Source organism: Magnolia sinica, chromosome 17 (assembly GCF_029962835.1).
Source record: "Magnolia sinica isolate HGM2019 chromosome 17, MsV1, whole genome shotgun sequence".
Lineage (NCBI taxonomy): Eukaryota > Viridiplantae > Streptophyta > Magnoliopsida > Magnoliales > Magnoliaceae > Magnolia > Magnolia sinica.
This window is the reverse complement of record NC_080589.1, coordinates 5674843-5687544: the sequence shown is the minus strand read 5'-3', so window position 1 is coordinate 5687544 and position 12702 is coordinate 5674843. Positions and strand designations below refer to the sequence as shown.

The 12702-nt window shown below is 38.9% G+C and overlaps 1 protein-coding gene across 1 annotated transcript; it reads right to left on the bottom strand.

The window, feature by feature from the left end:
• Window positions 1-9898: 9898 nt before the first annotated feature.
• On the bottom strand, window positions 9899-12118 carry LOC131231794 (UPF0481 protein At3g47200-like). The gene is made up of 2 exons (XM_058228100.1): window positions 11454-12118; window positions 9899-10628 (listed from the first exon to the last, which is right to left on the bottom strand). Exons 1-2 carry the CDS (start codon window positions 12116-12118, stop codon window positions 9899-9901), a joined length of 1395 nt encoding a protein of 464 aa, XP_058084083.1.
• Between the last annotated feature and the right edge of the window lie 584 nt (window positions 12119-12702).

The following is a 12702-nucleotide window of genomic DNA, read 5'->3' as shown; positions in this document are numbered from 1 at the left end:
ATTAATCAACCCTAGAAAGCCAACAAATCCACCTGATCACTTAAACATCGAGTTTATCCACGTGATTTGTTTACATAGAGCCCAAATGTAGCTGACCTATCACTGACTAATCGAGACAATCATAACTAATTAAAGACCTATGTAAAGTCGAGACAACTAGGGTTCGGATCTTAATTAACAAACCAAATCAACCCAGTTACTCATTTAGTATAAGAACTAACAGTTTAGACTGATTAGAACTGAATCACCTTTTTCATTGATTGTGAATAGCTAGGCTGCACTATAAAGTTGGCTAATCCATACCCTAATCGTCGCACACAAGAAATCTCACTATCTAATTCATTCCAGAAATGCCTTAATTATCTAAACAAGCTCTAAATCGCTCGTTAGTAGCCATTAAACTTGAGACTATAGAAAGACGTTCTTCTTAGTGGGCTTGACATACATAGTGGGACATCGAGTTGATGTCATGTCTTGAATTTCTCAACTTGGACCCACAAGCGAAGTGCATGAGATGTGCGAATGGCTTAGGTGAAAACCTAGAATTTAAGTAAAACTAGTTCTTTTGCTCTTTTGCGAAGTTATAACTTCCAGACCATCGATTCATCGCCAAAATCGGGGTACTGAGTAAAGATATTTTTTCACACATATCCATATAGGCACGACCCCAATTGATTATCGGTGACCGTTGATCTAAGTTAGGGCCTTTGTGGTTAATTGGCACGCTCGATCATAATATATTTGTGTCCAAACATAAATTGCCTTATGGGACACCTATCCCATGACTTAAATTGATCAATATGCCTTCTATTGAGTCCCATTAGTGGGAAACAACCTCCTTAAGGGTTAATATAATGAATAAAAGGCCGTTGCGCTATTTGCACTACTTTTAACAATATATAAGGCCCTTATTTGGGCACCCTCTCTTCCCATACGAATTTCAACAAGAGAAATATGGAGAAAAGGGAGAAGATAAAGAAGAGAAAGGAGAAAGAGAGAGAGAGAGAGAGAGAGAGAGAGAGAGAGAGAGCTTGGGGTGTAAGTGTTGGTGCACCTCCACCTTCTCATCCCCTCTATAGTCGTCTCGCTGTAACAAGAGATGTCATCGGAGCTTTCTTGGTAATGATCGGAGGTAAGTCTTGAATCCTGCTTGTTATTTAAGGCTTCACTATGTGTTTGTTCCTAATCCCCATGCCAAGTTGAACTGATCAAGGTTGGCCTGTGAAGTGTGATCTTCAGATAGAATCCCACCCCATGCTAAGAGAGGAAAGATCATACCAGACGATCATGCAAGCTGAGATTACCTCGGTGATATCTTCGGAGGTAGATCCCCATTCATATACAGGCTCCTCAACATATATAAAACATATCCTACCAGGATATGAGGATCGGACGTAATTTATCAAGATACGCTATCTTAAAAGCTACCCATGCATCATATAAATACACCCATTACTATTGAAGAGGGTAAGGACCAAAAACCTTGGCTAAAGTTTAGTTTTCATTATAAGTTAGCTTCAGAAAGTCCTCAATCATAACCAGCGCCCCAATTGTCTTTTATATACTCTTGGTACAGGTATTCACATGCCATAATCATGATCTTACCTATATAGATTATAGCAACAACATAAAGAGTTACCAAATTAAAAAGCGATTGATAATCTACTGTAATGTTTCATACACACAAGAAATACTCTCACAAGTGAAACATAAAAAAATAAACACTAAACCATTAAAACATGTTGATCAAGTACATAATAGAGGCGGCCCCATAATAGAGGTAGGCCACATATCGCACATTGTCAGGCCTTGAAATTCGAGTACAGAGTGTGCACCTTCAAATTTGAGTTTTGAGTTGCAACTCATATACTATATGTACTTGACTTATTACGTTATACGATTATTCAGAGGCAAAAGTCACTATAAGAGAAGGGGGCTTTAGCCTCGGTTCAAAACCGTGGCTAAAAAGGTTAAAAATTGAGGCTAAAGCCTTTAGCCTCAATTTTGCCTCGGTTATCCAAACCGAGGTTGGAACCACCATGGTTAAAGGCTTTAGCCTCAGTTTTAGCAACCAAGGCTAAAATGACTTTTATAGCCTCGCTTCTTCAAGTGAATCTAAAAGAATCTTTTTAGATTCAATTGTCTCAAAACGAGGTTAAATCAAAATTTTAGCCTCTATTGTTTCCAACCGAGAATAAATCTAAATTTTAGCCTCAGTTGCCTCCAACCGAAGCTAAATTTATTTTTAACCTTGGTTCTCAACAACCGAGGCTAAAGCCTTTAGTCATAGGAGTTGTAGACTCAGACCACATTTGTAAAATCTGAAGTCTAAAGGCCGAATCTAAAATCTGAAGCCTGAATCTAAAATCTAAAGTTTGAATTTAAAATCTGAAGTAAAAAAACTTGTTTGATAATTATGGCTGAAGTCTAAAAATTAAGTTAAAAAACTTCTTTGATCAGAGAAAGGAAGAATTAAGGCCTCAGCCTCTTGGTTTGTTTCCTTTGTTTTGCTTTTTGGGCCACATGTCCGGGCCTCCTTACGATAGGTCTTTTGTAGGTCATTTTTCCTACGAAGACCCGAATATTTGTAATTTTTGTCCAGTAATGATATTTTCCTTTTTTTTTTCCTAAAAAAAAAAAAAGGTTACTTTGGTTAAAATCCCCAATTAAAAAAGAAGAAGAAGAAAAAAAAAAGTAATGAATCTGAAACAAACTGTTTGTTAACAAAAATCTTAAATGTCTTAAATATGTTAATTTGACACATTTGCCCCTATCTCCCGTTTGAAAATGTTTTACATTATAAAGAAATTATTTTTTATTAAATGAAAATAAAATCATTATATTTAATTCAAATAAAATAAAATACTTAATAAAAAACTAAAATATCACCATAAGGCCCTCAATTCCTCTTAGCGGGAAGATTGTTACTATGTGTTGTATAAGATTGAACACCAGTAGCAATAAAACCTTCACGTAAGGCCCACCTTATATTTATATGCTATCCAAACCATTTATAAGGTCATTCCCAATTGGATGAAGTGAAAACATATCCAAAACTTTTGTGGCCTATTTAAGTTTATTTTTCATCCAATATGTTCATAAGGTCACAAATACCTGTATAAAGAGGGAAAATAAATAAATTATATTGATCCAAAACTTTTGTGATCCCAAAAAGGGTTTCAATGGTAGACGTTCAATCTCCTGCTACTTTTTGTAACTTTTTTTTTCGTCTCAAAGCTTTTATACGAGCTCGCTAAATGGATGGATTGTTTGGATATAACACATATATACCTCATGATTGGACTCACAGAACTTGGATGCGGATTAGCTGCTGACAGGTTGAATAGTGAGATTCGCTACCGAAGTGACGTCATCAAGTTCCATGGGCCCACTATGATGTATGTGGGCCCACTATGATGTATGTACTTTATCTACACCGTCCATCCATTTGGAGATTTAATTTTAGAGTATAGGTTAAAGAATGAGGCATATCCAAATATGTAGTTGACCTCTGTCATTACCCTAAATCTAGAATTGGTAATCCATGATTACTATACACCAAATTTTGGTTGATAGCATAGGGCTTTGAAGGAAAATCTAGCAATAAGTTAACCACTTACATCAGAAAATTCAGCAATAACCTAACCCTAAATCAGAAAATCTAATTTTTATAGGGCTTTGAAGGAAAATCTAGAAATACCCTAACCCTAAAAATCTAGTCTTTTATAGGGCTTTCAAGGAAAATCCAGCAATAACCTAACCCTAAATCACAAAATTCAGCAATAGGGTTTTAAAGGAAATCCCAACGCACATATATGCATGCTCCTAATCTATGCACTCACTTGTAACGATCAGAGCATTAGCTCTCAACCTCAGCTTCTATTTCCTTTTCTTCTTCTTTTTCTTCTCAACTTCACACCCAACAAAAAAGAGAGTGCTGGAAATGAGATGTCGAAACAGGGTTTTTATGTTTATGGACTTGAAACTTGACTTTAAAATTAGTATTTGTCTAAAAAAAAGGTTTGGGAGGTGTTTTGTGATGTTTTTGAGAAGTATAAACTTATGGTAACAATATAATAATGTTATTTAAGTAATTTGAACTAACCTATTCTAAGAATTTTAAAAACATCGAGGTCATTTGAGTTATTTCATCAAAATATACATGTGCATATCTATTCATAACTTACAATTCGGGTGTCCTATTGACATGCCGTTTTCGCCAGTAAATCCGTAACTCAACTACAGTCACAACGGTTAGGCTCTTGGACCTAATGAATTTTGAAAACTCGAGAATGGGGCTTTGCCAGATAAAATAAGGACATAATTGTTATTTCTCAAATTGTTTAATTTTAAGTCCGTATCTTAAAATTCGAACATCGGGTTGAAATACGTCTTGCGGCTCGATAACAGAACAAATTATCATCAAGTCAAAACATTCTTGAGGCTAATGAACCTATAGCCAACGACTATCTAGTATACGAACCAGATTTCGGGGCCTCGGGTCTTATAACCCCATCACAAAAAATAGTGGCGAGGTTGATGCCTACCATTGAAACCTTCCTAAGGCTCACTGTGATTTTTATTTGAAATCCAACCGGTTCACAAGTTAACACAGACATGAAAGAAGGGAAAAAATAAATATTAGCTTGATCAAAAACTTTTGTGGCCTATTTAAGTTTTTAATGGTGGGCGTCACTCTCCCCACTGTTTTCTATGGTGAGGTCCACTAGAGCTTTGGATTTGACTCATTCTTTGGATCTTTACCTAAAATTATATTTCCAAATGGATGGACAACATAGATACAAAATATACATCATGATGGGGCCCACATAACTTGGTGACGTAACTTCAGTAGCGAGTCTCGCTACTCAACCTGTCAGTATCCAATTCGCATCCGTGGAAACAGATTAAGTACTCCCCTGCCACCAGCCAATAAGGCTGAAAGTCAGGGGGGTTGGGTTGGGTTGGTGCTCAGCCCTAGCCCAACCCAAGGTTCCTATACCTCAACCTTAACCCAACCCAACCCAATCTCGGGTTGGAAATTCTCGACCCAAGCCCAACCCAAGCAAGCTCGATCAGGTTGATCGGGTTAGTCGGGTGGATACATGATAATATTTTCATTGTTACATTAGTCTATTATATTTCAATACATGTCTTATTTTTTATACCTATAATTTTATTAATTATATATGTAGTTATTTATCATAAAGAACTTTATTTTTTTCTAAACAAACAAGCTAAAATATATGACAACTACTCCTTTAAAAGTCATGTTGCGTAGCATGCAATCTATTTAGGAGAGAAATCCGGCATATCTTGGTAGCTTAAGTCATTGCAAATGGTGTGGACCAATGAGACTTGATGGCACTGGAATTTCATGTGCCTTCAACACAGACAATCCACACTCAGTTATAATTTATATATATTGATCGGGTTCAGGTTGGGTCAGGCAACCCGAGCCCAAATGTCAGACTAAAATGATCTGTAAAAGAGAAGGGATGAATGGAGTGGACGAAGAACACATATCATTGTGGGGCCCACAGAGCACCCCGTCGCTGGTGGGAACAGATTGGCTACTCTCCCTACCAGCCAATGGCTGATGGTCGGTGCTATGTGGGCCCCACCATGATGTATGTGTTTCATCCATGCCGCCCATCTATGTTTCTAGATCATTTTATGGTGTGAGAGAAAAATGACGTATATCCCAATCTCAAGTGGACCACATTACAGGAAAGCAGTGTTGAATGAACGTCGACCATTAAAAACTTTTTAGGGGCCATAAAAGTTTTGAATCAAGCTGATCTTTGTTTTTTCCATTCATCTAGGTCTATATGACCTAATTAACAGATTGGATGTCAAATAAACAGTACATTGGGCCTTAGGAGAATTTTAATGGTGGATATCCAATCACTTTTGTTTTCCTGTGGTATGGTCCACATGAGATTTATATTCCTCTCATTTTTGGTATCAAGGCCTAAAATGATCTTTAAACATGGATGAATGGAGTGGATGAACCACATACATCATGGTGGGGCATAAAGAAGTTTCATAGGTTAAAAGTTGATTTTGTATTGCGCAAATAATTTAAAGAGAAAAAATTGTCGTAGTAACTTGAAAAGGGATAATTTTGAAAGAACAAAATTTTTGTTTAATGAAAAATTCATTGAGCGCATTCTGCATTCACCATTAAGCCAGACTCCTATCACAGAAAGAATTCAGTGAAAAACCACTTAGCGCTTTTGGTCTTCCTTAACAAACACCACTAAACATGGAAAATTTTACCCATTCCGCATTAAGTGCAAAACCACCGAACATCCGCCATTGGCTGGTGGCAGGTGGAGTACCTAATCCGTTTCCGTGAAAGGAGGGGTATTTTCGTCCTCAAATTATCTGTCCGTACGAGCAGGTCTAAGTTGCAACACAAAGTTTGTATTCTTTCATAAAAACAGCTGCATAAAAGGTGGGGTCCACAGTCCTAAATTTCTCGTGGACATTCCTCGTCACCTCACATCTTATTTTAAAGGCGTTTGGATTTCCTTTGACCCGGATTCCGTACTGCACCTGCCAGTAGCAGGGACTCTGTGGAGCCCACCGTGATGTATTTGTTTTATCCATGCCGTACGTCCATTTTTTTCCATATCATTTTAGGACATGAATATGAACCCAAAAACGTAGAAGATTCCAGGCTCAAGTGGAAAACATAGTGGGGATTGAACGCCCACATTTAAAAACTTCCTAGGAGCCACAGAAGTTTTAAACAAGCTGATATTGGAATTTTCCTTCTTCCAGGTCCATGTACAGGCTGCTGGATGTCATATAAAGATGACGGTACATCCCAAGAGCGTTTAAACGCTGGCACCATTATCACCACTTTGCAAATAAACATCACCGTGGGTCCCCAGAACATTTAAACGGTGGCATCATTATCATCACTGCTTCTCGTGGTGTGATCCACTTGAGGATTGGACCAGCCTTCTTTTTGGGCTTGTGCTATAAAAATGATATCTCAAATTGGATGAATGGCACGGATAAAATACATACATCACGATGGGCCTCACAGAGCACCTACCAAGACCAAGTCCTACCCCTCCCAAGATGTAATCCGCATCCGATTTTCTCCCTCCTGGATGGACTCGGTCCAAGCAAGGGCTCTATGCTAAATTGCCAATGCAACCCCACCAAAAGCAGCAGTGACAATTGGGGCTTGCTTGGGCCCACCGTCATGTTTATTCGCCATTCGATCCAACTGTTCATGAAGGTCACATGGACGTGGATGAAGGGAAACCATACATTAATAAAGGGAAACCATACAATGTATGATCCACTCGACCCTTGGATCTGTACCACTGCTTGTGGTACAGTATCCTCTTTTTCCGGACATGCCACTTGTATAAGACATCAGTACCATGTTAATAATAGGGCCCACCATGAAGGTCGCCTTAGACAAAAGTTAGGTGATTCCATGAATCAAGTAGGCCACACTGTTGTAATCCATGGATGGCCAACACTGTCTATGTATATAGATCTGACCTACCCAGGGATTTGATATCTTAATCCAGTGGTTTGTTACAGGGAAAGATAGTATGGTTACCACAAGTTGGGGTACTTTTGCCTCTGTGGGATTTTTTTGGCAAGAGTAAATTGCTCGACTCGACTCAAAAAAGCTCGATTAGACTCAGTTCAAAATTGAGTTCGAGCCGAGTCAAGCTGATTTTTGGAGCTCGAAGCTTGTTCGAGCTCGAATCGATTTGGATCGAACCTCAACTCGAATCAAGCTCGGATCGAATCAGTTTAGTGACTCGGTTATTTTGATATTGACATTGCTCACCAAGTGTTTGATGAAATGACTCAATGAAGTGTTGTTTCGAGTGCATACATTCTTTGCGGATCGGCTAGTGGCGAGGAATGTATAGATACGAAACAAATCACTGCAAAAAAAGTTTACATGACAAAACTACCCTTTAATTTTGATTTTGATGCCACCTATCGAGTGTTTGATGAAATACCTATAAACTGCTGCTGTTATTTTGTGTTCTGTGAGAAATTGAAGGTGCACTCCATGTGTTTGAGAAAATGCCACACAATCTTGAACTCGGTTCAACCTGGCCCGAGTTGTTGACCGAACCGAGTCGAGTTGGCCAGTCAGGTTCGAGGACCAAGTTGAGTTGAGTTGAGCTGTGCCAAGCTCGACTCGATTCGACTTGTGTACAGCTCTAAGAGTATGTTGTTCTAGCCTGGTGCATGGGAGCATCGTAGTACAAGCAGCTTATTTTTTGTGGAAGCGGATTGCGTACTGAGTAAACTCTGTGCGGCCCACCATAATTTATGTATTTTATCCACTTTGTCCATCTATTTTAATTTACAAGATAATTTTAGATCTTGAGCCCAAAAACTAAACATATCCAATACTTAAGTGGACCACACCACAGGAAAAGTATGAATTGAACATCTACTTTAGACATACTATTTGGGCCACAAAAGTTTTGGATCAAGTTGATATTTGGTTTTTTCCCTTCATCAATGTTTTTGTGATCTTATGAACAGATTGGATGACAAATAAACATCATTGTGGGCCATAGGAAGGCTTCAACTGCAGATATCATTATTTCTACTGTTTCTTGTGGTTTGGTCCACTTGAAGTTTGGATATGCTTAAATTTTGGGCTCAACGCTTAAAATGATCTGAAAAATTGATGGACGGCATGGATAAACCACATACATTCATTGTGGTCCCAAAAGAGTTGGCTTGGTATGATAAAAGCGTACAAAGTAACTCATAATGCAATCTGATTTCATGTTTTGCGGGTTAATAGAGAGCGTGAATTAGGTGCTACCCTGGAATTGGCCATGTGATTGTGGCCTGGACTGTGGGGCCCACCTTAATGTATGTATTGAGATAATTTTAGGGCAAGATCCAAAAAATGAAGTAGATTAAAGTTTCATCCATGTGGACGACATAACATGAAACATTGGTTATTGACTATTAAAAGCACATCGTAGAGTGAAAAAGTTTTGGATCAAGCTTTTATATATATATATATATATATATATATATATATATATATATATATATATATATATATATATATATATATATATATAGCTTTTCTCTATAAAGAAACTGATGACCTCGTTAGCTAACAGTGCGGTGGACCACAGGAAGACTTCAACGGTTGGCTTTCAACAAACTCATGATATGTACAAGGAAGTTCTGATTAGATTTTTACAAAAATGGCCCTAATTTGATTTTATTTTATTTTATTTTTAGCTCTTTAAAAAGTTTAAATTGTCCTTACATATTTATACTACCATAGAGTGCTCAAAAAGTTAAGATGACCCATTTACCCATTTACCATGAATTACCACTGTAATTAGAAATTCAAATCCAGGGGTTTCAAATCCACTCTTTGAGGGGGTTTGCAATCCACGGTGGGTGACAACTTGGATTCTGCAACATGAATAGTCACACGTATGGACCATGTGACATGTGTGGACCATTACTTCTTTTTTTTTTTTTTTTTAACACACGCACGCACACCACCACACACTCACACCGTAGTGGGATTTCACCACCTGTGGTTACTCGAATCATGAACAGGTGTTGAAACTCCTGAGAGTCTACCACGGGCGTTAGAGCAAAGGGACTTTAACAATTGCTAGCATGATCGATAGGCGCGCCACTCGTCCGAGTCATATGCAACTGATCTGAGTCAATTTGAACCTGATAGGGATCAGTAACAGTTGACTGAACCTGAACGACTGGGGATGAGTTACCATAATTAAAAGAAAATGAAGATAGATTTATATTATACAGTAATGTTTTTCACACACAAGTAGAGAAACACAAATGAGAAAAATCAAAATAATCTAAACCATTAAAACATGATGATCAAGATCAACTAGGACTGCGGTCCGTAGTGAGGAAAGACGGTGAAGAACGTTTGGGTGATGGTGAGCAGGAGGAGGATGGAAGCCGCGATCAAAGAAATGAAAGACCATGGATTGGTGAAATAATCGCGCTTCAAGCTCGCCTGCCACATGTTCCATTTGTTCTCGCAATGTTTTTGCACATTGTCTTTTACATCCGAAAGATAGCTTGCATTGAAATTAAGGAATACCCCAATGCAGAGCCGGTTGAATAGAAGGGCCACATCATCATCGCTTCCCAGATAATTATCTATGATCCCATTCTGATGGAGCAGCGCCACATCCTTGGACGTATTGACAAGGAAATCCATGAAAAAAAAGAAAGTCGTGAAAAAGTGAAATTTTACATGTAGGCAGCATTGTTCGAATGCTACGAGGTTCCGAAAGAGAGTTTCGCTGTCGTCTTGTATCAGGAAGGGCGTGATTTCCAACACCCCGTGGCTAAATTTCACGTTCAAGATGTTATTCGATTTCTCATTCTTCTTGAACTTGACTCCCGCAAGTTGGAGGTCAGTCGGGGCCTTATTTGAACATGGGAGGAAGATGATTAGATTCTTCAACTTGTTGAGGACGGATTTGATTTTAGGATTGCACGAAAGGTTGGGCTCCTCCTTGCTATTAGTTGGGGTTGGTAACAAATGCGAGTGGAACAAATGTAGCAGATGATAGTAGGAATATTCATTGATCTTGATTTCCTTATTGCTACACATGAATCGATTGAAGAAATGAAGGGCCATCTTCTCAAGTAAATGTGGTACGTTCACTGGACAAGCCATTTTGAAAATATTCTGCAGAAGGAAGATGGATCAGAAAAGGCCCGGTCGACGACAGAAGTGATCCAGACCATCGAACCTTAAATCGGGCGTATCTTGCAATCCGGAATGAGTTATCTGACGTAAAATATATGATTTTGGGGTAGAACGAGCTACTGAAGCCAACCAACCCTGCTATGCCGGGTTGCGCAGCCCGGAATTGCGAAAAACCCCTGGATTGACGGTCGTTTCCCTGTTTTAATTTCGTTTTTACTATAAATAGTAAGTTTTAGTTTGATTATAACTCTTCATCCGTCGGGCTTTAGGAGTTGCGCCCAATGTGAAAAGAGCTTAGAATAATTAGGAGAACGGTTTGGTGAAGCCAAATAGGACACTTACTATTTTTGGCCGAAAACCTTGCGCACTAGTAGACATCACGACCGTCTATAAATAGTAAGTTTACTATTTATAGTAAGTCGCGGATTCTAAGAGTTTGAGTTGTAGTTTGATTCTAATTTCTTTCCCATTGCTTGGTAGCCCTATTTAAAGGGTTGTAAACTCGTTTTTATTTATCAATTAATCAATTTCGAATTTATTAGAATTTATTTCTATTTTCTGCTTTCTTTCCTCGTGGATTCGAGAAGTCTCTGTGAGGAGTCCAGAGAAGCTCCGTGGATTCTCAAGTAAATGTGGTGCGTTCACTGGACAAGCCATTTTGAAAATACGCTGTAGTACGAAGAAAGGAATTTGATTTTCAAGGAGGAGCATATCATACCTTGGATAGTACACCTTCCCAATCGCATGACGTATCGGGTCTTCGAAGCCATTTGAATGGAAAAAGAACTCCTGATCCATTGCAGAAAGAAGACCGAGATCCTCCTCGTTTTGCTTGAGCTCCTCCCATTGCTCGATCGGATGGAACATGAGAAAGATCTCGACAATGAAGCAAGCATCGAGCACCATCATTTTCACAAACTCGTTGCCCACCTGCAGGTCGACATTGTCGTAGTAGCAACTTCTCGCTTCATCCTCCCATTCCGACATCGCCTTGAGGTAGTGCTCCAACTTATATTTGGTATTGCGGGAGAGGAACGAATGTAGGTACAGCCATTTGTGCTCTTCCATGGCTTGTAGCTTCTCCTTGCCGTTATGGTATGGGCCGATTGACACGATCTGAGGCTCATAGGCAACCTCTTTTTCTTGCCGTATTTTTTGTGGGACTTTGTAGATGGTGGGCGGATCTCCATTTCTGAGCTTGGAAACAGATGCGTTGACCAATTTCATCATGGAATTCATCATGGAATCGGCTATTGCTTTCAGTCTCGGGGAGGCGTTGGTCGGTGTGTTCGCTTCCTCTTCTATTTCAATCATATCATCATCCATCTTCAATGATGCGGCTGATTTCATCATGGAATTGGCTGCTGCTTGTCTATCATCCATCAACGATGTGGCTGTATGGACCCAAAATAGCTCAATATAGGGTGATACGGGCCTGAATCGGTAGTCAATGATACGATACCCGTTACACTAATTTTAGTCTGCGTCTGTATATATATCTCGATTTTAAGGCGATTTTTTATTCTTTGCTTCGCTTGTAGGTTGGTGATTGAGCGGGAACCGGATTCTGTGAGGCCCTGAGGTGGGGTCCACCGTAATGCTTTTGAAAATTCCACGTTGTACATTTGTTTTTCTATCTCATCAATTTTAGGACGGAATACATAAAATGAGACGGTCTAAAACTCAAGGTCCGGTGTAAGCGGTTGGAATCAAGTTATGGTCCACTGGTGGATACTTTCTTAACTTATTTAAGTGCACGGACCGTCCAACACGTTTAATAGATTGGACCAACATGAGGAATAATTTTTGTATTAAGTCAACCCTATCCACCATCGAGTGGACCATACTAGTATTTTGCTATTTATCAAGTGTTATGCACTATTTTCTATCATGCACGTAGCTCATTTCATGAACAAATAAGACTAATATTTGCAGCAGTTCATCATCATGGTGGGACCAATCTATTA